Source organism: Acomys russatus, chromosome 4 (genome assembly GCF_903995435.1).
Source record: "Acomys russatus chromosome 4, mAcoRus1.1, whole genome shotgun sequence".
NCBI lineage: Eukaryota > Metazoa > Chordata > Mammalia > Rodentia > Muridae > Acomys > Acomys russatus.
This window is the reverse complement of record NC_067140.1, coordinates 49155030-49179687: the sequence shown is the minus strand read 5'-3', so window position 1 is coordinate 49179687 and position 24658 is coordinate 49155030. Positions and strand designations below refer to the sequence as shown.

The window sequence follows — 24658 nt, the reverse complement described above, 5'->3', positions numbered from 1 at the left end:
GTTTGTTTTTCAAGACAGGGTTTCTCTGTGTAGCCTTGGCCATCCTGGACTCACTTTGTAGACCAGACTGGCCTCGAACTCACAGCGATCCGCCTGCCTCTGCCTCCCGAGTGCTGGGATTAAAGGCGTGCGCCACCACGCCCGGCTTCAGCCTGCTTTCTTATACACTCAGGACCACACACCCAGGAATGGTACACCCACACATCACACTTCAACATCAATCATTAATCAAGAAAATGCAACAAGAAAGAAAGAAAGAAAGAAAGAAAGAAAGAAAGAAAGGAAAAAAAAAAAAAAAAAGAAAGAAAATGCCCTGCAGACTTGCCTACAGGCCAATCTCATGAGGTTATTTTGTCAATTAGGATTCCCTCTTTTCAGACATGTCTCTGTTTGTGTCAAGCTGACAGAAACTAGCCCAACACAGCAATTCTTTTACTTAAATCATGGACTCTTAAGGAGACAGCAACAAGTCTTTGATATTTCAGGTGCTGGCTTCTACAAGTGTGAGAAAGCACTTCTGAGTGAAGGAAACTACTCCGGTATCCAGTCCAAATAGCCCAACCATATACTTTAGGGAGAAAGAACACGTGCTTTCTATTTATACAAAATGCATGTCCACCCAGTTGAAGTGTTTCCAGATTTCTGAGCTGATCTCAAGCTTATGTAGAGCTATTTGATTACAGAGAAAGCTCACACTGAGCAGAAAGCATTGAAGGAGCCTCACCAAGAAATATAGCCTAGTAATTCACGGGCCAAGCACAGAGCTAACCCTTGGCAGTACAGGCAACACTGTCTAGTACTCTTTCTCCACCTCCATCCCATGAGCTCACCTCAAATAAGCAACAGCCCATATTACCTTCGCATTAGCTGCCATGTTTCTGTGAGTGCTCTTAAGCTCTAGGCCATGCAGATTCTGACTTATTTCTACTAATTGACAGTGGCTTTGTCTATGATTTTTCAAGATAGCGCCCCCCCCAAAAAAAATGCAGGATACATTTGGAATGCATTTCTTCTCTGAGTTGTCCTAAGGAGACTTCTGTCCTATGAGAGGCAAAGATCTCTAATACAAGTCATGAATGTGAGCCTACGACTTCAGCTGAGTCTCACTGGAGCATTATGGTCTGCACCAGTGTCCTGTCTCTGTTTTCCCTACTAGCCAGCCTTCTTTCTTTTCTCCTGCTTCCTGAAGGGAATGCAAAGTTCTTGTCAGGGTCAAATGTCAGAGTTCATAGGAATTACCTCCCAAAAGTATCACCCACATATGTGGACTGCAGTCACAGCATCCCTGGATGTGCTCAGTCAGCAGCGTGCTCAGAACCATCTACAAGACTGCTTCCTAACTACAATTGATGAAGTATAGTTCAACCCTCAAGGGGCTCCATGGTGAAAAGTATAAGGGAAGCACAGAGAGGAGTCAGGAATACAAACAACAACAATCAATAACAACAATGATGACGATGATGATGATGAAGAAGAAGAAGAAGAAGAAGAAGAAGAAGAAGAAGAAGAAGAAGAAGAAGAAGAAGAAGACGATGATGATAGCAGCTTCTTAGTTCCCAAGGACTCAACTAGGGCAGACTATAGACTAATAAAAAGTGATAGCTAAAAATGTACATCTTAAAATGGTTTTTGTGTTTAACAGACTCCTACTCCCTACTCTAACAATTAATGTTTTTTTCTAATCCTGACATTTTTCTTTCCATCTTCTAACTAAAGCTTCACACTCCACTTCAAGGTTGCAAAATGGTTTGCAGTTCATTGCAATGACAGAAAAGCATGCTGCCTTTTAGCATCCTCACCTCTGCCCCCCACCATGTTCCATGAATGAACATTTTAACACATAGTGTCTATCACCAAGGAAAGTTTGCACACGGCCATTGCCAAATACTATTCTCACTACAGAGGTTTTTTTTAGTAGGATGGAGTTGCCTGCAAGGACCTTTCATGATTCGTCACCAAGGCAGTGTGGACCACATTATTTTCCTAAGCATGGTTCCAAGGACCTTCCAGAGGACATGAAGCATCCTCTTAAAGTGCCAGTCTGCATTGTTTCACATGTGAGGGGTGGGACGATGGGGTAAAAATCACTTTTTGAGTCTCTGGTTGCCTTCTGAATTGCAACTTTTTTCTGCTTTAGCCTGTTCTGCAAGCTGGCCGCTCTTGTGAGACACAGGATTTCCCTCTTTGGTGAGTAAGGGGACGTGTTGCCAAAGGTGGCACATCTTCCTGTAATTGTTTTGAGCTTCCGTTTTGCCTTCATTTGTGGCTCCCTTCAAAAGCCTGCACCTTGGGACGGAAGTGTCACCTAAATGTCCCATAGAAAATTGCTCTGAAGCATGATTAATGACCTCTCTGCCCCTTTAACAGCTCAGATTTTCCACACCAATGAATGTTTTAAGCTCTGCCTGTAACATCCATCATGAAGCAGAGGCTGTGTCAGACCAGAGATAAATACCTTGTCCCTGAACACAGCCTTGGCACTTCGTGTGTTGCTGGCTAATTATACGGGGCTAAGGCTTAATCCATATTAAGAAGGCTGCATTTAACAATCAGGCTGGTTTATGGGAGTAGCAGGTGATTTTTTTTTTTTTTTTAATTCTAGGGAGTGATTCAACTACAATGGTGAGCTGTCTTCACATCTTAGCTCAGACACTTGACACAAGGTAAGTCTGATGTTTTCTTTCTAACAGCTCCATATGATGCCCTCTCGGCCCCCAAATAAACAAAGATGGCCCTAGAAGTCAGCACTCTGTTTCTTATTCCCACGGTTCAGACCTACTGTCGCGGACTATCTTAAATCTGTAACAGTTGACCAGCTCTTACCCTTTCTTAGTAAGCTCTCTTTTAAGGCAATAAAATGTATAACATATCAACATTCAATTTGTACCTAACTGTAGACACACACATATACAGGAATACATGCACACATACAACGAACACATGCACACCCACACTCATGCACAGGATGCACACCCACAGTTCACACATACTGGCAGGTGGTGAAACCTTTGTCATCCTAAGAGATGAAGAATATCATTTTGAGTTACACATGGACAGGAAGAAAATTGAGGGATATCTGCCTCCTAAAAGAGTATATAGGGAGCCAGGGAAAGAGCCAGGCAGGTAAAGGCACTGGCAAGCCAAGTTCAATCCCTGTGACCCATATTGGAGGAGAGAACTGACTCCCAAAAATCATCCTTTTAGCTTCCATGCCTACACACACATATATATGTATAAATTAATAAATATGATTTTTAAAAATACATCAGATAGCTGATGATGTAGATATGCCTGTAATGTTAGCATGTAGAAGACAGAGACAGAAAGATGAAAAGTTCAAACCCATCCTTGGATTAATAGTAAAACCCTGTTTAAAAAAATAAAAGATACAAGATAACTTGATATTCTGCAGGAAGGATAGCCGAGGAGATTTTATTTTTTAAAAAAATGCACAGTTCTGGTAATGTTAAAATATATAATATTTTAAAATAGATAAGTAGTAAAAAGAAATACAGGGGTTCTTTTTAACATGCTTATTAATAACGGTCCTTACAGGAGCCTAGCATAACCATCATCAGAGAGGATTCATCCAGGAACTGATGAGGACAAATTCAGAGACCCGCAACAATACATTAGACAGAGCTCAGGGAGTCTACAAGGGAGATGAGGAAGAAGGATGTAGGAGCCAGAGGGGTTGAGTACACTCTAAAACCATGGCTCATAGAATCAGCTAAGCAGCACTCATAGGGCCTTCCAGAGACTGAAGCAGCAATCAGGGGAACCTGTATGTGCCCGCATAGGTCCTCTGCAGATATGTATGTTATGGTGTTTAGGTTACTGTTCTTCTGGGACTCCTAACAGTGGGAGTGGGGGTTGTCTCTGACTCTTTTGTCTCCTCTTGGAATCCTTTTCTTCCTGCTGGGTTGCCTCATCTAGCCTTGTTATGAGGTTTGTCCCCAGTCTTATCATAACTTGTTATGCCATGTTCACTTGATATCCCTAGGAGGCCTGCTCTTTTCTGAAAGAGAACAGAAGAGGAGCTGATCGAGGGGAGAGTAGGGAGCTGGGAAGAGTAGAGGAAGGGGAAAACTGTGATAGGTATATAATACAGGAGAGAAGAATAAACAAATAAATAAAGAAGAAAAAAGGTCCTTATGCTGGATGTGGTGGCACATGGCTTTAATCTCAACACTCAGGAAGCAGAGTCAGGAAGATCTCTGTGAGTTTAGGCCAGCCAAAAGGCTATATAGTGAATCCTTGTCTCAAAACATAATAATAATAATAATAATAATAATAATAATAATAATAATAATAATAATAATAATAATAACAACAACAACAACAATAACAATAATAAATGTCCTTATCAGAGTCAGGAAGAGAACATACCCCTCAAGATCTAATGCAAAACGGAGCTACCTTCTTAAGAAGGTAGACCAAAGGTGACAATCTGTGACAAACTGAAGCCCATGAAAAATAATAAGGGCTAGAGACATAGCTCATTGGGTAAAAGCACTTGCCCAACAAGCAAAGGACAGGAGATCAGATCCCCGGAATCCACAAAAATATCTAGTGGTTAAAGCAACTCATCAGCACTCAGGCAGGGACAGCATCTGCAGAGCAAGCTGGCTACCTAGACTAACCAAAGTACTGAGCTCTGGGGTCAAAGGAGAGACCCTACTTCAATATATAAGATAGACAGTCAAGGAAGATGACAACATTAGCCTCTGGCCAATACATAGATACCAACACACATAATAATAACAATAACAATAATAATAACAATAATAATAATAATAATAATAATAATAATAATAATTTTAAAAGAACAATATCAGGGGTCATTACAGGAGCACTCTGGTTCTCAGGTTACAGAGAAGGGTGTTTATAAAAAATCAGAGCAAGCCTTCTGGCGGTCTTCACTGTCCTGATATGTTTGATAATTACAAAGAAAACTTTTAAGATAAAGAGCATCTACCCTAAAAGGAATTCTGTCATTGTCTTCTGAAGAAGATGTCACAATGTGGAAAATTATAGACTACATACAGCTTTTGTTCCAATTCCAAGTTCTTTTTCTTAAGCTATTTATTTATTTATTTGTTTTACATCCCAATCGCAGCCCCCTCTCTCCTATCCTCCCCTGTCCTACCCTCCCTACCTCTTTCCTGTACCCCCCATCTCCTACAACTTAGAAAAAGGGAGCCTGCCCATCCCCAGCCAACCCACCCCAGCATATCAAGTCACATCAGGACTAAATTCATCCTCTTCCAAGGTGGCCTGACAAGGCAGCCCCACCAGGGGAAAGTAATTGAAAAGCAGCCAACAGAGTCCTTGTCAAAGACAGCTCCTGCTCCCCTTACTAGGAGACTCACATGAAGACCATGCTGTCAATCAGGTACATGTGTATATGGGACCTAGGTCCAGCCCATAAATAGTCCTTGGTTGATGCTTCAGTCTCTCTGAGCATCCTTGGGCCCAGGTTAGTTGTCTCTGTTGCTCTTCTTGTGGAGCTCCTGTATCCTCCGGTCCTTCTATCCTTCCCTCAACTCTTCCACAAGGCTCCCTGTGCTCCATTCAATGTTTGTCTGTAAGTCTCAGCATCTATTTCCATCCGTTGCTGAGTGGAGCCTCTCAGAGGCCAGCTATGCTAGGTTCCCATCTGCAATGTCCCATCTGCAATTCTCCCATAGCAGAATGTCATTAATAGTATCAGGAGTTGGCTCTCTCCCTTGGTGCGGGTCTGACCATGCACTGGTTGGGTATTCCCTCAATCTCTGCTCTGTCTTTATCCCTACATATCTTGTAGACAGGGTAAATTTGGGGTCAAAGTTTGTGTGTGGTTGGTGTTCCCCTCCCTCCATTAGGAGTCTTGTCTGATTAAAGGGTGGCCTCTTCAGTCTCCATGATCCCCACTACTAGGAGTCTCAGTGGGAGTCACCACCATATCCTCCACCATACTACAGGTTGACCCTCTAGTAGTTCTCTAGCTTGTCTCAGAGATGCCCCCGCCCACAGTTTCTCTTCTCTCTGCAAGCCCTCTGTCTTCTCATCCCAGCTCTCCCCACATCTGACCCCCACCCTTATTTCCTTCAGCACCTCATCTCCTATCCTGTTCCCTCTCTTCAACCACTTCTGCTGTGTGTTCTATTTTCCCTTCTGAGTGAGATTCAAACATCCTCTCTTGGGCCTTCCTTGTTACTTAGCTTCTTTGGATTTGTGAATTGTGGTATGGTTATCCTGTACTATGGCTAAAATCTGCCATAAGTGAGTACATACCGCATGTATTGATTTCCAATTGGTTGTACAAGTTTGCACTCCCACTAGCAATGGAGGAGTGCTCCCCTTTCTCCACATCCTCACCAACATATGTTGTCACTTGAGTTTTTGATCTCAGCCATTCTGACAGGTATAAAATAGAATTTCAGAGTTGTTTTGATTTGCATTTCCCTAATGACTAATGATGTTGAGCATTTCTTTAAATGTTCCTCAGCCATTCGAGATTCCTCTGTTGAGAAGCCTCTGTTTAGCTCTGTACTCCATTTTTTAATTGGATTATTTGATTTGTTGGCATTTAATTTCTTGAGTTCTTTATATATTTTGAATATTAGCCTTTTGTCAGATGTAGGGCTGGTGAAGATCTTTCTCTAATCCCTGAAAGGTTCCATTTTGTTCTGTTGAGGTTTTCAGTTTCATGAGGTCCCATTTATTATTGATCTTAGAGCCTAAGCTGTTGGTGTTCTGTTCGGGAATTTGTCTCCTATGCAAATGAGTTCAAGGCTCTTTCCCACTTTCTCTTCTAATAGATTTAATGTATCTGGTTTTATGCTGAAGTCTTTGTTTCACTTGGACTTGAGTTTCATGCAGGGTGATAAATATGGATCTATTTGCATTCTTCTACATGTAGGCATTCAATTAGAACAGCACCATTTGTTGAAGATGTGTTCTTTTTTTCATTGTATAGTTTGGGCCTCTTTGTCAAAAATCAAGTGTCCATAGATGTGTGGGTTTATTTCTGGGTCTTTGGTTAGAGTCCATTGATCAGTCAGTCTGTTTCTACGCCAATACAATGCAGTTTTTTTTATTACTATTGCTCTGTGATACAGCTTGAGAGCAGGGAGGGAGGTACCTCCAGAAGTTATTTTATTGCACAGTATTATTTTAGCTATTCTGGTTTTTTCCATATGAAGTTGAAAATTGTTATCTCAAGGTCTATAAAAATTGTGTTAATGTTTTGATGGGGATTGCATTGAATCTGTAGATTGCTTTCGATAAGATGGCCATTTTTACTATGTTAATCATACTGATCTATGAGCATGGGATATCTTTTCATCTTCTGATATCTTCTTCCATTTCTTTTTTCAGAGACTTGAAGTTCTTGTCACACATGTCTTTCACTTGCTTGATTAAAGCTACACCATGATACTTTATATTATTTGTGCTATTGTGAAGGCTGTTGTTTCCCTAATTTCTTTCTCAGCCCACTTATCATTTGTATACAAGAGAGCAACTGACTTTTTAAAACTAATTTTGTATCCAGCCACTTTGATGAATATGTTTATCAGCTGTGGGAGTTCTCTGGTAAAATTTTTGTGTCAATTATGTATAGTATAATATCATCTGTGAATAGGGGTGCTTTGACTCTTTCTTTCCAATTTGTATCCCTTGAACTTCTTTAGTTATCTTATTGCTCTAGCTAGAATTTCAAGCACTATATTAAAGAGATGTGGAAAGAATGGGCAGCCCTGTCTTATACCTGATTTTAGTGGAATTGCTTTGAGTTTCTCTCCATTTGACTTGATGTTGGCTATTGGCTTGCTATATATAGCCTTTATTATGTTTAGGTATGGGCCTTGTATCCCTGATCTCTCCAAGACTTTTGATATGAAGAGGTGTTGAATTTTGTCAAAGGCTTTTTCTGCATCTCATAAGATGATCATGTGATTTTTTTTTTCTTTCCATTTGTTTCTATGATGCATTTCATTGATGGATATTCATATGTTGAACCATCCCTGCATCCCTATGATGAAGCCTGCTTGATCATGGTGGATAATGTATTTGTTGTGGTCTTGTATTAGGTTTGTGAGTATTTTATTGAGTATTTTTGTGCCAATGTTCATGAAGGAAATTGATCTGAAATTCTTTCTTGTTGCGTCATTGTGTATTTTAGATATCAGAGTGACTGTGGCCTCATAGAATGAGTATAATGTTCCTTCTGTTTCTATTTTGTGGAATAGTTTGAGGAATATTGGTATTAGCTTTTCTTATAAAATCTCATAGAGTTCTGTGCTAAAACCATGTGATCCTGGGATGATGATAATGATGATGTTGTTGTTGTTGTTGTTGTTGTTGTTGTTGTTGTTGTTGGGAGACTTTTGATGACTGATTCTATTTCCTTAGGGGTCATAGGATTGTTTAATCTGTTTACCTGATTTTGATTTAACATTGGTAAGTGAACTCTATCAAGAAAATCATCTATTTCCTCTAGATTTTCCAATTTTGTAGAATACAGGCTTTTGGAGTAAGACTTAATGATTCTGTAGATTTCCTCAATGTCTGTTAGTATGTCCCCCTTTTAATTTCCAATTTTGTTAATTTGGATACTGTCTCTCTGCCTTTTAGTTAGCTTGGCTAAGGGTTTGTCAATCTTGTTGATTTCCTCAAAGAACCAGCTCTTGGTTTCATTGATTCTTTGTATTGTTCTCTTTGTTTCTGTTATTGAGTTCAGCCCTAAGTTTATTTTCTGCCTCCTCAGGAGTGTGTTTGCTTCTTTTTTTCCTGAGCTTTCTGCTGTGCATTTAAATTGCTACTATGGGATCTTTCTAATGTCCTTATAAAGGCACTTAGTGCTATGAACTTTCCACTGAGCACTGCTTTCATTGCATCTCATAAGTTTGTGTATGTTGTGCCTTCGTTTTCATTGAATTCTAGAAAGTCTTTAATTTCTTTATTTCTTCTCTGACACAGTGATCATTAAATAGAGAGTTGTTCAGTTTCCACAAGTTTTTAGGGCTTCTCTTGTATGTGTGTGGTATGTGTGCTTCCCTCTTTTGATTTTGCTGATGTAGAGCTATTAATTTCCTGTGTTTTCCTGGGTATATTTAGCCTCTTGTGTTGGAGTTTTCCTTTAGTATCATCTGTATGGCTAGATTTCTAAATAGATATTGTTTAAATTTATTTTTGTCATGAATATCTTGTTTTCTCCATCTAGGCCCTTCTGGCTTTTAGGGTCTCTGTTGAAAACTCAGGTGTAATTCTGATAGGTCTGCTTTTTATAAGTGACTTGGCCTTTTTCCCTTGCAGCTTTTAATATTCTTTCTTTGCTCTCTACATTTAGTGTTTTGATTATTATGTGGTGGGAGTATTTTCTTTTCTAGTCAAATCTATTTGTTGTTCTGTAAGCTTCTTGTATGTGTATAGGCATCTTTTTTTTTTTTTTTTTTTAGGTTGGGGAAGTTTTCTTCTATGATTTTATTGAAAATACTGGAAAAGCCTTAAAGTTTGGTGTCTTCTTCTTCTACTACATTTTTGTTTGTTTGTTTGTGTTTTGAGACAGGGTTTCTCTGTGTAGCCTTGGCTGTCCCAGACTCACTTTGTAGAGTCTGCCTCTGGCTCCTGAGTGCTGGGATTAAAGGTGTACACCACCACACTTCTATTTTTATTATTCTTAGTTTTGGTCTTTTCATACTGTCCCAGATTTCCTGGATATTTTGTGTCAAGAACTTTTTAGATTTAACACTTTCTCTGACTGCTTTATCGATTTCTTCAATTGTATCTTCCACACCCGAGATTCTCTCTTCCATCTGTATTCTGTTGGTGATGCTTGTGCCTGTAGTTCCTATTCACTTTCCTAGGTCCTCCATCTCCAGAATTTCCTCAGATTGTGTTTTCTGTATTGCTTCTCTTTCCATTTCAGGTCTTAGACAGTTTTATTCATGTCCTTCACTTGTTTAATAGTATTTTCCTATATTTCATTAAAGAATTTATTCATTTCCTGTTTTAAGGCCTCTATCATCTTTATTAGGTTGGATTTAAGGTTGTCTTCTTTAGCTTCAGCTGTATCAGGGTGTCCAGGGCTTGCTGTAGTAAGATAGCTGTGTTCTGGTGATGCCATATTGCCATAGCTCTTGTTAATTGTGTATTTATGCTGGCTTTTAGCCATCTGGTTGTCCCTGGTGTTGGCTGGATGTTCCTGATGCTGACAGAAATCCTCAGGGAGGCAGGAAGAGCCTAGGCCTGATAGTGGAGCTCAGGGAACAGAAGACTGCTCACTTCTGCTGGCTGGGTGTTCCTGGGGACCTGCAGGCTTGGGTGGTCCTCTGCTGGCTACATCCCAGGTGGACAGAAGAAAGGCTGGGAAGGCTCTAACCTTGTTGTTCCTAGGGACCCACAGGCCTGGATGACCCTGGGCCTGGCAGGCCTCCTTCAGAGAGGAGATTATACTGCTCTGAGAGCTGTGTCTCCTGGAAGGCAGGAGAAAAGCTGGGCAGGCTCTTACCTGGCTCTTTCTGGGACCAGCAAGCCTCCTCCAGAGGAAAGCTTTTAGAGCCAATTCCAAGTTCTATTAAATAGTTTTTGAGGGACAAATTCAATTGCTGTTAGCTTCCTCTGTTCCCAGGGCACATTTCACTGCCCTTTGCCTCAGTGATCTAGTAAAGATGGCTTTATAGAGGACTGGCTTTCTTCTCCCTTTTCTCTCCTCTCATTCAACCTCGGTCTACTCTACAAACTAAGAGAAGTACAGGCTTTAGGTGACTTCTCTCCTCTCTTCCCTTTTCTCCTCCTTTTGTCTAAATAACACAAAGTCTCTTGACTCTAAGTGACCTGTAGAAAAGGACCGCTGCTATCCTTTCATTAGATAGTACCAGGAGACTAGTCTGCTACAGCAATCATAGATCACAAGTGACTGACACCAGTTTCATTCTAAATGGTTCTCTGTGTGTCCTGAAGAGTTCCGCAACAATCCCCACAAGCCCCTCATTCAGTCACTAACTCCAGAGAGCCGCGTCTCTTCCAGACGGAAACACACCTCTCCAGCAGACCCCACACATTCTCATCCGGTGACCAGAGAACTCACTGTCTGCCCCGTTTGCCTACAAGTCACCACCATGTAAAGAGGGCTGATCCAACAGTTTAACTGTGCTCCTGGCTGTGACTACTGTTTACTTGCAGGACCGTGATGAAGTCAGGCTCAGAGCTGGTGAAAGCCGGGCTGCGAGCATTCTTTGAAAATGCAGCAGAAGACTTAGAGAAGACCTCAGAAAACCTGAAGCTGGGGAAGTTTACCCATTCCAGAACGCAGATCAAAGGTGTTTCTCAGAATATTAACTACACCACAGTGGCTCTGCTTCCCATCCTGACATCCATCTTTGAGCACATCGCTCAGCATCAGTTTGGGGTGGATCTACTCTGTGAGTCCTACTGCTGTTTGTCATCAATGTCTATGCACTGGCCACAGACAGATGTGAGACCCACTCACTTATGTTGACCTTGAGAGCAGAATAGAAAGACAGATGTCCCATACTTTTCTTAGATTAAAGAAAAATAATAATAATGAATCAACAGACTCCTGAAAAGGAAGAAATTCTTTAATTTGAATATAGAACATTTCATCTTTCTCCAATTTCATTCTGAACCAGTTTCCCACCTGCTCTTCCAGCTACGGGCTATTGTGCTTCTGTTTAATTTTAAAAGGTTATCTGAGCAATACACCTCAGAAGTACTCAGCTACCAGGGTTTCCAGACACAGAGCTCCATGTTAAGAAACCTTAATTATTCATTAGTGCCAGGAGCAAAGGAAAGAGGTTATCATCTCATTTATTTTCAACTTTCAGTTGGTTTTATTTTGTGTTGTACTTAGCAGCATGTCTAGCCCCGCCCCCCACCCCCACCATGTTCATATTCTGTCACCGAGCTTCAGGACTGCTTAAATAGTGCCATATGATTTAACAGCCAGTTGTCAATAGCTTGGGCTATATCTTCCATTAGTTACTACCATTAGGTACACATTTTATGTCATGGAAACAAGGCAGGGGCTTGGTTGGAAAATAAAGCATTAAATTAGTTCTGCTTTTGTTGAAGTAATCCTAGCCATGGTATGAGGTCTAGATGTGCTCGGGTATGTTGCCTGCTGACAGAACTCTTAGTGTTCCTTGAGAACTCCTTTCCCTTAGAAACATAGGGAAGACCACAATGCAATTTAGTGAGATTTATTTTTAATACAGAAGAAATGTTTAGATAAGCAAATGCAAGAACTTCTCCCTCTCCCTCTTTCCCTTTCTCATTCTCCCTCTCTCCCCCTCTCTCTTTTTTCTTTCCCTCCCTCTCTCCCCTCTCTCTTCTTGTTCTCTTCCTTCCTTCCTCCCTTTCTGAATAAAGCATGGCAATTATATAGACCCTCTTAAAAATGGTCAAAGGTGACATAGAAGTTTCAAGTTTTAGTCATGCTTTGATCCAAAGGAAGACAATATTATCCTTGGTAAAATTTGAATGTAATATCTTCCATTATTGGGTAAATGATCTGTTATGGAAGCTCCATTGGCCAAATGTTTCCTTTCTCCAAGAAGCTTTGTGGCCTTCAGCAGCAGCTCTGCCAATGACCTGGCAACTTAGATGGAACACATTTTCCTATCAGTGTGTCCCAGCAACTAGTAAAATAGTATCAGGTTTGAAGAGGATTTTACGTGTATACAGAGACAGGGAGGAGGGGAAAATAGGGAGGGGTCCACTGCTTTTGACTGATGCCTACCTTAATTTTTTTTCTTCATGGACTTTTCCATATGTTGGAGATGAAGCTGAGATTGATATGTGGTTATGGCATTTCTTCTCTATTTCAGTGAGTGACGTGCAGATTTCATGCTACCACATTCTGTGCAGCCTCTATTCCCTTGGGACTGGGAAAAATATCTATGTTGAAAGGTAACTACTTTTTGCGTATTTGTTTTGGTTTTGTTTTTTTGTTTTTTTTGTTTTTTTTTTGTTTTTTTTAAGTTAAAACACTTTGGGTGAGAAAAATGTTGTGGAAGTGAGAAGGCCAACACCTTCTGCCTAAACATGAGCTGACCACGGACAACAGTAAACATGCTAACAAGGGCCTGAGATAGCCCAGGAATCTTCAGCCCTACCCAAAGAACTATGGGTAACTAAGGATGCTGAGAGCATCCCTGGGAAGAGAGCACGCCCACACTGACTGGTTATCCAACACCAAAGGGTCAGCCCTGAATACTTACATACAAGTAACATTATGCAGACTGAGCACCGACAAGTTGTAGTTATGCTTGGGAATATGTGTGTTTTCGTGTGTGTGTGTGTGTGTGTGTGTGTGTGTGTGTGTGTGTGTGTGCATGTATGTGTGTGTGCATGTATGTGTGTGTGCATGTATGTGTGAGTGTGTGTGTGTGCGTGTGTGCATGCATATGTGTGTATGTGTAAAATAACAATTAATTTTTTTTAAAAAGAGGCCATGAATTTGAAAGAGAGCAAGGAGGAATATGTGGAAGAGCTTAAAGGGAAGAAAGAATATGTGGAATGCACATATAAAATCCTTAAGGATTAATAAAATATTATGTTAAAAAATTTTATGCCCACTTAACATCTGTTTTTCAGTCCAGCAAAACCCAAATATTCACTGGTCAGAAGTCGTAGCTTTATAGCTGTTAGGGAAAACTGCGGCAATGTAAAGAATCGTGATGAGGTTATTCAGATGGAAGATGTGGAGAAAGCTACTGAATATATATGGCAGCATGAGCTATAAAACCCTGCAAAATAATGTGCTAGTAGAAGAAAAAAAAAAGTTGAAGGCGTGTCTACTTCCTTCCCAGGGCTTCTGAATGGCTTCCAGAGATGCTGTGGTTAAAGCCAGCGGAGCCACTTGGGGGACCTAAGGCAGTTGCTTTAGTGTTTAATGAGTCTCTGAGTGACACACCCTTGGACCTTTGCCATCCTCAGCTGTCAGATTAGCCACAGTTTCTAACAATGCACAGTTCAGTGCCGGAACAGCTAGATAATCTTGAATCTGAACAAGCTTGTTTGTAGAGGCTTAAGGTTCCAGCTTTGCCTCTATAACTGGCCTGTGGCAGTGGAAGCCTTAATGACCCCTAGCTTTTCAGTGTCAGATACCATGTGTTGTGTTGTTCTATTTAAATCCAAGGGTAAAATTCAGAAGGATAAGAACTCTAGGCTTAGCCTTATCCTTGAAGGACTGGTTCTTTTATTCTCTTTCAAATGAGCCAGCGTGAAAGAATTTGATCTGTTTTTAAGTGATTTAATCTTAACACTCTTGGGATCTGCTTATCCTACACCTACACATGAAGCTTGTATCAAACACCCTAAAATCTGGCCCCCATTTCATAATGAAACATGCATATATTAAAATTGTGTCACTAAAGCAAGGTGAAAATTTAGGAACTGAATTTAGTGGATTAAAATCTGGTTTAGGGATGAATTGAAAACTAGTTTATTCCATCACAGTCTCGGCTTTCAGATGGCTTACAGGCCTCAAGAAACTAGCTGAAGATCTAATGATTAAATTTGCTTTATAATTATGCCTTTACATTTGCCGAGCTTTCCTTACTATTTTACATAAAACATGACCAAATACTGTCATCAACAGTTAATTTGCAGGGGCGGGGAGTGTCAAGACAGGATTTCTGTGTAGTCCTGGTTGTCCTGGAATTCACTTTGTAGACCAGGCTGACCTAGAACTCAAGAGATCTGCCTGCCTCCGAGTGATGGGAGTAAAGGTGTGCACCACCACTGACTGGCTTATTGGATCCCTGGAACTGGATGTTTGTGAGCCCCATCAAGTGGGTGGTTGGAATCAAACCCAGGACCTCTAGAAGAACAACCAGTGTTCTTAACCACTGAGCCATCTCTCCAGCCTAGAGATAAAAATTTTAAACATCTATTTTAAACCAAACAAATAGAATCAATAAAAAGATTTTCCCAGTTAACACAGAATTTCACCTAGAGGTAATATCTCAAAAAGACAGAAGGTGCAAGAGAGAGAGAAAGAGACAGAGAGGGAGAGACAGAGAGAGAGAGAGACAGAGAAAGACAGAGAGAGAGACAGAGAGAGCATGCACATGCACACCAAGGAACCTTATATAATTTTTGTACAGTTTGTGTATTCTCCTTTTGAAAAAAGTAAACAAAAGGTCAATTCTGAAATGTCAGACCAGAAATACTTGTTCATCTAGGGCTTTTGTACTTGGTTCACATCCATTGCCATTGTCGCTCAGCTACAGAACTGGGAATGTTAATGTTTGTGGGTTTTTTTTGGTTTTTTTTGTTTTTGTTTTTTTTTTAATTCTGTGTCTGTGTAAGACTAGCAACCCAGGATTAAATGAAAGAGATTCAACAACTGAAACACCTAGTGACTTAGAATCCTAGAACTGCTGGCACAGTTAATGATTTTCATCTGTCTATTTTCTTTACGTTTTGATTGTGAAAGGCATGTTAATTCACAAAACAAAACCTAATGGTACACAGGTGTATAAAGTTAAATAAGCTGCCATTTTCTTTACCCTGTTCAATATCCTGTCTGGGGCCCCTTCTCAGAGAAGCCACTAGCTTCAGTTGAGTACGTAGCAGTCTTGATAATTTCTCTGCATATACATTTTCAGGCATGTGAGATCGTAATAGAGCTTTGCAGCTTTGTCATATTGGAGAAAAACAAAGATTTGATTTCTTTAATTTAAAATTCATTCTTCCAAAATATATAATTTAGTATACTACATATATTAAGTTTCCACTTTAAAAAATGAGCATGATTGTATACACTGAAATTCCAACCAACTTCCTGTCTCATTTTCTATTTTGCTATAAAAATTCATTGCAGTATTTACACTTTGTTCTAACCCTAACATTCCCCACTTTAGTTTGTGCCCATGTTATTTATCACATCATCCACACTTTTGAACAAGGATTTCTGTTCTTAATTTTCTTGTACTTAGATTTATCTTTTGACAGTCTGGACTCATCGTGCGATCGTCCCTTCTGTTAGAGTCTGGAGGTATTCTGGAGTCTCTGGGTATAATATCCTTGCTGGGCTTTGTCATCATCATTTTCTCTCAAATGCATAGAGAAGATGAGTCCACTCACACATGACTTTACAGAGAGAGCAGGGAGCTGGCTGTTCATGGCCTTCCTTAGAGTTAAAGCTCATTCACTGCCCCATGGTGTGACTGCCCCAGGACTGGCTGCTCTATTTAACCCTCTTCACTTCTGGAAATTTTGCTTTATGGGAATTTTTTTTTTCCTTTTCTGTGTTTTGTGTTGGCTTTCTATTGTAGTAAGAAACCCTTCCCAAAGCACTGGCTTCCACCCCTAGCAAGAGTAAATGGCTAGCCCAGATGAGAAGTGGGTGAAACTCTTCACAGTGTAGTCAGGGATTTCTCATCCTCTGGAGAACTTAGGTCTGCAGCTATAAAACAAGTTGTTTCTCATCCTTTCATGCCACTGCATCTCCAGGAGTTTCTCCGGGTTGGTACCATAGATGACAGGAATGCCAGGCACTTATCATTCTCAGCCTCATCTCTTATTCTGCATGATGGAAACACCCCATGTACACATTGTCCACCAGGCCTTCTATGGCCTTCACACACTGTTGCTCCAAAGACTTCTTCACACACTTCTAATTCTAGGAAGTATGGATTTTTTTGTTGTTGTTGCAGTTGTCATTGCTATTATTGTTGGGTTTTTAATCAGTCTATTTGTTTGATGGATATGAGTGGTTGTCTGAGTGTATGTCTGTGCAACATGTGTGTGCCTGCTTCCCCAGGAGGTCAGAGGATGTCACATGCCCTAGAACTGAGGTTACACATGGTTATCAGCTGCCATATGGGTGATGACAATCAAATCCAGGTCCTCTCAAGGAGCAGTCAGTGCTCTTAACTGATAGGTCATCTTTAAGGCCTTCTAGAGAGTTTTAATTTCTGCACCCTCACTTGGTTTGGTTGTTACGCTGTGGTTCGGGGTTATAATATGTATTATAGTTTCAGCGTAGATCCAGATTTCTTTTTAATTTCTTTCCTAAATTTTGAGTTTTAGGGAAAAACATATAATAAAAACAGCATTTCTCTACAACATTTGTATAATTTGGTAACATGACAGGTCCATAGTATGGTTAAGGGGAAAGTTTCCATTGTGGGTATGAGAGAAACAGACAGAGTAGTCAGAGACATCTGGAAGAGTCCACAGCAGATAGAGAAAGTAGGAGACTGAACATGGCCAACAAACTGAACCTGGCCATGAGTAAAGCAGGAGCAAATCATGGAGATAATGAGAGAAATATAGAAAGAGGGAGAACAAGACAGGAAGACAAAGAGTGTGGACAAAAGAGAGAACACAGCCAAAATGGCGGTGTTATAAGGAGAATATGTAGCTGGGAACAGGGAAGCCATGAGAAGTCTAGGATAGGAGAGGATGTGAGAAGAGCTAAGAAGGGCTAGGATGACAGCATGGACTTTGAAACATGTGTGTACCAGGTCCTTGTGATACTGAGTGAGTCTAGAGACCACAGAACATCATCTGTCTCTTCTGCCAGTGGGAAGGGAAATGGCTCATTTGGGCAGAGTGAAACCAGCTTTATACATTCCTGAGAAATGTTGGCTTTTATCTAACCACCAGGATTTGGGAAGTGGCATTTCCTTTGGACCCTACAACTTTTAACTAAATTTTTCTTGACAAAAGAACATGTGTTGTACTCTGGTGCCCCATATTTGACCATGTTCCCTGGAGGGGGAGGCCTGGTGGCACTCAGAGGAAGGATAGCAGGCTACCAAGAAGAGACTTGATACCCTATGAGCATATACAGGGGAGGAAGGTCCCCCTCAGGCACAGTCATAGGGGAGGGGAATAAGGGGAAAATGGGAGGGAGGGAAGAATGGGAGGATACAAGAGATGGGATAACCATTGAGATGTAACAAGAATAAATTAATTTTAAAAAAAAAGTTAGGAAAAAAAAGAGAGAACATGTGTTGCATTGCAGAGGTATCACTGAGTACTTGGCCCAGCTCCACCTGACATGTGACTTGCAGTTAGAAAAGATTCAGTCACCTTAGTGATGGGATTGACTGTGAAAAGAAGCCAACAAAGCAGAGTGAAGATGTTTCTTTTGGAATAGTTTTTAGTTAAAGTAATATTGAGAATTCCATAAATCGGTGACGTTTTCTGATGCTAAATTTCAAAGAGTAAAGGCTTTGTTTATTTGATCATGCAAGAATCTTGATTCTATAATAAGGAAATTTTAAAAATAGATTTAAAGAGGTTTCAGGAAAGATTTTCCAGAAAACCAACTTTGGAACTTCATCTTGTTAATCTATAATCTCAGTTTTATTTTTAATGAACACTATTTTTCCCTTTACATGTTAAATGCTTGTTCTTCCCATCCTCTTGGCTTCCACTGACCAATCATTTCTGATTGGACATCACACAAATCTAAACCACTAAGTTTATTAATATTGCTATTTAGGATTGTCTCCTACCCCCACCCCCATTTTTTCTCTGCCCCAGTTGTGTTTTCTAATCTGCTAATGCTGTTTCCTTTCCATAGTAGCATTGGGAGTATACAGAACAGAACTTTAAAGTCATGAAGCATGTATTTGTCTTAGGGTTTTTATTGCTGTGAAAAGACAAAATGGCCACAGCAACTCTTACAAAGTAAAGCATTTAGTTAGAGCTAGCTAAAGTCCAGAGGTTTAGTTCATTGTCATCATGGTGGGAATTATGGCAGCACACAGGCAGGCATAGTGCTGGAGAGGTAGCTGAGAATTCTACATGTGAATTGGCTGGCAGCAGGAAGGCTTGGGCTTCTGAAACCCCAGAGGTTCCGTCCAGTGACACAAGGCCTCCAACAAGGCCACACCTACTCCAACAAGACTTATACCTCCCAATGTGGGCCATTTTTTATTCAAACCACCACAGTACTATTAATATGCTCTAATTTCTTTGTCTTTGCCTGTGTCCCTGACAATAGGCATGTGAGAAACTCACTGTCACTGGCATTCTGTAAATAAAATTAAGATAGTGACAAAGAAAGCCTCATAGTTGGAAAATTAGAAAGTAATAAATACTGAAATACATATTGAAACCTCTCCAATCAGTCACCCTTGACTGGCATATTATATGAAAAATACTCTACTTGGTAGTAAAGATTAAAGAGACAGAAAAAAAAATAGTTTCCATATCCAATGATAAGCTGAAAGTCCTTTCTTTTGTTGTTGGTTGCTATGGAGCTAACTATGCAGCCCCTGCCTCGAAGCTTTGTCCACACCTACATTGCCCCCTGAGGGCACTAATGTCTGGAGAAGCCTGTGCCTGGCTCCATCACTCCATGGACCTGGAGCCTCCAAGTCATTCTCTCTGGCATTTCACAGCCAGAGTATTCTCTGTCAGACTTCTGGGTTTTACTGTGTTAGCAGCTGGGCCAGAAGAGCTGTTTTTTTATCTCTCTTGGCTGAGCAGCTAATTAGCATCCACATGTCCTCCTGACTAGAGAATGTCCTGCTGAAAAGCTGGTGTGACTCAGATTTTTCAGTAATTAATATCAGAGAGGACAAGACCATGTCCCTGTCCCTGCCACCCTGCACGACTGGGATTTCTCAACTCTCCTCCCCCCAGGCTTGACTTTATGGTCATTTTCTAAATACCCACTTTGGTGAGCTCATAGCTTCAATTTCAGTGGGACGTGGAGCAAGTGGGGAAGCCATCAGTGTAGCACCACTTCCTAGGGCCAACTGAAATTTGCCATCAGACCTGGGATCCTACCTGGTCGTTCCATGCTTGAGCACCTCCCAGATTCCCTTCCATCCGTGCTTCCCCCATGACACCCCTTTCTTCATCTCACTTTCTCCTTCTCTTCTTCAAAAGCAGAAAGGAAGTGACATCCCATAACTTCTTACTGACTACTTTGCTCTTACATAAACACTGTGAAATGGCCCTCATCCCAGTATGCCTCCCTGTCCTCTGATCACTGAGGGTATTGGGCATTTCAGATCTGAACTTAAAGTGATGCTCTTTTCCTCAGGCCTACCTACCATCTTGAACTTGGCCAAACAGGCAAATGAGGAGGAAGGGGTGATAGGAAGGACAGTTGAGGGAAACAGGCTTGGTTGGAGGCTGCTCAGAAGTGGGCCTTGGTCTCCACAGTTTACACACCTCTCCCTCCTCCTCCTCCGACTGACACATCTTCTGAGGAGATGCAGGCATCATGATACACCGGCACAGGGTCTTAGCTTGGCCCAAGGGTACTGCTCTTACTGTGACGCCTACTTGGATCAGGGGAAGGACTCAGAAGGATTCTAACAGCCAGATGTTTCCCTGGAAGACAAAGCTATGCCATCATCTAGGGGGTATCTGTCCCTCTGGGATGATTCGAAAGTTATCCGCTCGCATATTTCATATCAAATAAGAGGTCCATTTCTTAACATCCAAGCCTAAGAAGATAAAAGATAAAAATTACATCTATTAGTATCCTTTAACATAGTTTAAAATATCACTTTTTAAATTGCTTTGGTAAAGAAATGGGAATTTCCCCTGGAATCTCATGCTGGGAGGAGGAAAAAGGCAGCAGTCAGAGGGCAGCTCACCTCCCCAAAATGGTTCTCACAGTTGTAACAACGTGTGACTAGCAACCATTTAACCTCTATAGACTTATATTAAGTAGGAGGGCTTGTCACAGACAACATACATAACATATACATGTTAAGAATTTTGAGGCTGAGAGATTATCTCAGACTGTCCTTGCAAGAAGTGTCGGGTCCCGGCCCACTGGAAAAATTGAATCAGGGTTCACCTGAAAGAGGGAGTGGGGATTGAAAGTAGGATACAGAGACGCGAGAAATAATGAATCAAGTCAGGAAATTTCTGATCAAGATTCAATTTAATGCCAACAAATAGGAACATATATAGAGCAAGGTCAATAGGATCTATTCTAAACTCACTCACCCTAGCCCCCAGGCAAGAATACAATAGCCTGAATCGCTCCCTGTAGAACTTCCTAGTTCTCTGAGTAGTTCCTTGTAAATAACTTCCTCGATCTTCTAGGTGGTTCCAAGTTGGGACTCTCCTACTTCTTTCAAAGGTAAATAGTCCAAGGATAGCCTAGAACACAAGACCTCATGAGGCAAAGGTCAGCAACTCGAAGGTCACAGCATGCAGCCTAAACACAGGATTTCTGACATGGCAGAATTTGGCATGGCTTCCCATAAAGAAGGAAGCCTGGGAATAGTCCATCACAGAGAAGACTGAGAAGACAGAGCAGGGAGGGATTTGAACACGCTGGCCTGGAAGACTGGAGTGATATAGCCACAAACAGCTTTATGTGCTATCTGCTCAGATACCCAGCTCAACTCTGAGGTCATGGGTGTTGGCAAACATCACTGTATCCACAATGGGTAGTCACATGACCTACATCCAAAAGGATACATGACCAGAAAATGCCTATAACACAGAACAAAGACTGTTCTCGCATACAGTAAATATACTTCCTATTCTAGAAGGAACACAGAAAGACACACAGCAAATATGAAGTCCCACTGGGCACATGGCACACACTTGCCCTCAACATTAGCCTGAAAGTAGGGGACTTCTTTGACTGATTTTGATTCTGCCCTCTGGGGAAACATCCTTGCCTTTTAACCCCTTGTCCTCAGTTCTGTCCTCAATAAAATTCTTTCATGTCAAAAAAAAAATTGCTTTGGTAATTGAGTGAAACCTGAGTGGGCTTTTCCAGCGCATCCAACGCTTCCTGCCAACTCAGTACCCTCACCCTTCCTTCCCTCTCTAGTCAGCACATTAGTCTTGTGTCTCAAGCCAAGCCATTCTAGACTCCCTCAGGCTGCCTTAAAGACTCCAAATCTATTCCAATGGCCAGCTCCAGTAATTTTATTCAAAATGCAGTTAAGATCACATTTTCAAAATTCAACCCAAATGCATTTCTTTCCCCAACACAGCTGCAGATGAAAGCTAATCCTAATGATTAGTTTGTAAGGATCTGACTTTCTAAGTGGCATTGCTTCAGGGTTCTGTATAGAATACATGTTCAATCTTTGGTCTGTAACAGCAAGAAAGGACTTTCACCATCTAACAGACAAAGGTTATATTTTGGGCAAATGTGGCTTACTCTTCAATGGGAAACAATGCTACTGCCTTTATAAGTCCTTGTTATCTATATTCAGAGAAGCCGTGCTTTTGACATTCCAGGTTCTTGATGCTGTTGAAGCAGTTGGTCTAGTCACAGTAAGGGGTAACTAATACAAACAGTCTGGGATACAAGTCCTGGCTGGGAACTGGAGAGAATCCTACAACTAATGCCTGTTCCAAAGCTTTTCCTTTTTCTTTTTTTAAGATTTATTTATTTTTATTTTATGTGTATGGGTATTTTGCCTGCATGCGCACATATGCACACCCTGTGCATGCCTTCAGTGATGGATCCCCTGGAACAGGAGTTACAGACAGCTGTGAGCTGCCAAGTGAGTGCTGGGAATCAAACCCAGGTCCTCTAGAGGAGCAGGCAGTGCTCTTAACCACTGAGCCATCTCTCCATTTGTTCTGCAGATTCGCAGTACTAGGGCAGTACTAGGTGAACATTCTCTAGCTGGCTGTCTTTCCAGGATGGTCTTATAATAGCCCCACAGTATATCTTTATATCATCTTACCTACAACTAGGCTTGAAGCTGTGAGCCCAAGCTAAGCCATTAGTATCTGCATCAAGTTGAGGAGAGAAAATGCATCCAGTCTTACCATGCCTCAGGCTGTCCAGTGGATTAAACATAGGAAAGGAGTGTGAGACATCCCCAGAAGGGGACCTAGCCAGGATGTGATGTCAGCATATGGATGGCACCACTCCTAAATGGACCTCTTTGTTTCCAGGCAACGTCCGGCGCTTGGAGAATGTCTGGCTTCCCTGGCGGCAGCTATCCCAGTAGCATTCCTGGAACCTGGCCTTAACCGCTACAATCCCCTCTCAGTCTTCAACACCAAGACGCCTAGAGAGCGGTCTAGTAAGTATCTTCTCACATAGATTATCAGCCCAGTGAGTAGCCAGGAAGGGGGCAGGGATAGACCAGCAGCCCTGGCATGCGTCATTTTACATGGTGTGTTACTAGCTACTTTTCTTGTCACAGGGGAAAAGAATTATTTTGGCTTGTGGTTTAAGGAGTACAGGCCCTCATGGTAGAGAAGTCATGGAGGGACAAGATCTGGGGCATCCAGTCACATTGTGTTCACAGTGAGAAAGAGGGAGAGATGAATGTCGACTCTCTCTCACTTTCCCTTCTTTATTAGCTCTGAGACTCCAGCCCAAAGAATGGTGTATTCAGGGTGGTCTTCCCTCCTCAGCAAAACCTCTCAGGTAATGCCCTTATAGGCTTACCTACCTGTGAACCTAAACCCCACCGGGTTGACAAGGCTAACCATCACAACCTGAAATTAACCCAGTGGGTCAGCGTTAGAAACCAGATATGTCTGTGTCTTGTTGGAGATTGTAAACTGCCAAATTATAGGCCTAGCTGGTGTTAAGAGAAAGAAAAATATGCCAGTGAATCATTTTAAACTATAATCCCTCCCTTCTAGAGACAAGGTTTCCTTAAATTATGCATATACTCTACCACACACTATAGCAATTCCATTCGTTTCAGGTGTCTTTCTGAAACTGCCATGAGGTCCTAAGCATTCCTGGTCACCACTGTCCTTCTTATCCAGAATGCATCTTCAATCCCTCTTGCTTCTTATTTCACATACTAAACACACCCTGCCCTGCCAAAGAGTCCCCAGGATAGTTTAGGTGAGACCACTAGTAAAATTCTACTGAAATGGAGTAACAGTGGAGACTGAAGGTTAGCGAGGACTTTGATCTGCACCACAGGTATTCACCAATAATCAACCAGAGCCTGATTCACCAGAGGCAAGGGGATGGATACAGGGCAAGTGGTGCTCTCTGGCAGACAGAAACCCATCACACAGGCTTCTGAGGAATGCTGCATGTAAGCATGTCCAACATCAGCTGAGCCCAGATTGTCACTCTGGGACATCATTGCCTTTTAGGCAGATTAGCGGTTACCATTGGACGGGATACATTTCTCCACCGGTAACACACTGTGAGATTTAACACCCAAGTCTCTGTCTTTCAAAATTGGTTTAAATAAGGAAAGAGTGGGTGATTGGAGTGTCTGTGGGTCTTTTAAAAGTCACATGTGCATCAATACATATTTTCGGATACACAGAATTTCCTGGGGAATGACTGATCGCTTAATGGACCGTAAGGCAGTAGACTTCATTCATTAAAAACTGGGTGGCCTAAAGAGAAAGGGAGAACAAGGGATGTTTAAGATGACAAATGATGGCGTGTTTTTAAAACGTGTGGACTGATTTATAGTATCAAGCCTTCCGTCAATTGGACATCTCTCTTAATTGATGCTTGGTGCTGTGCCAGTAGAGTCAATTATATTAAAAGCTTTAATACTCTAAGAACCTGCAGTGTTTTTCTTATCCAAAGCTACAATATACCTAAGAAAAAGTTTAATACTGTTTTGTGACACTTACTCAAAGTGGCCTAAACCCTTAGGCACTTGGAAGTAGGCTATCAATCAGGGTGTTGGGTTGACAAAAACATCCTGTCACTAAGCACCTTGTTTATCTTCCACACTCTGTTGATATAATC

The 24658-nt window shown here is 41.3% G+C and overlaps 1 protein-coding gene across 1 annotated transcript in view; it reads left to right on the top strand.

Annotated features, from left to right (window-relative positions):
• Ryr3 (ryanodine receptor 3) overlaps positions 1-24658 on the top strand; it is a 532014-nt gene that overhangs the window by 428375 nt on the left and 78981 nt on the right. Inside the window, 5 exon segments of the mRNA XM_051144331.1 lie at positions 2138-2187; positions 2603-2663; positions 11170-11408; positions 12834-12915; positions 22870-23000. Of these exon segments, the coding sequence (XP_051000288.1) occupies positions 2138-2187; positions 2603-2663; positions 11170-11408; positions 12834-12915; positions 22870-23000 (563 nt within the window).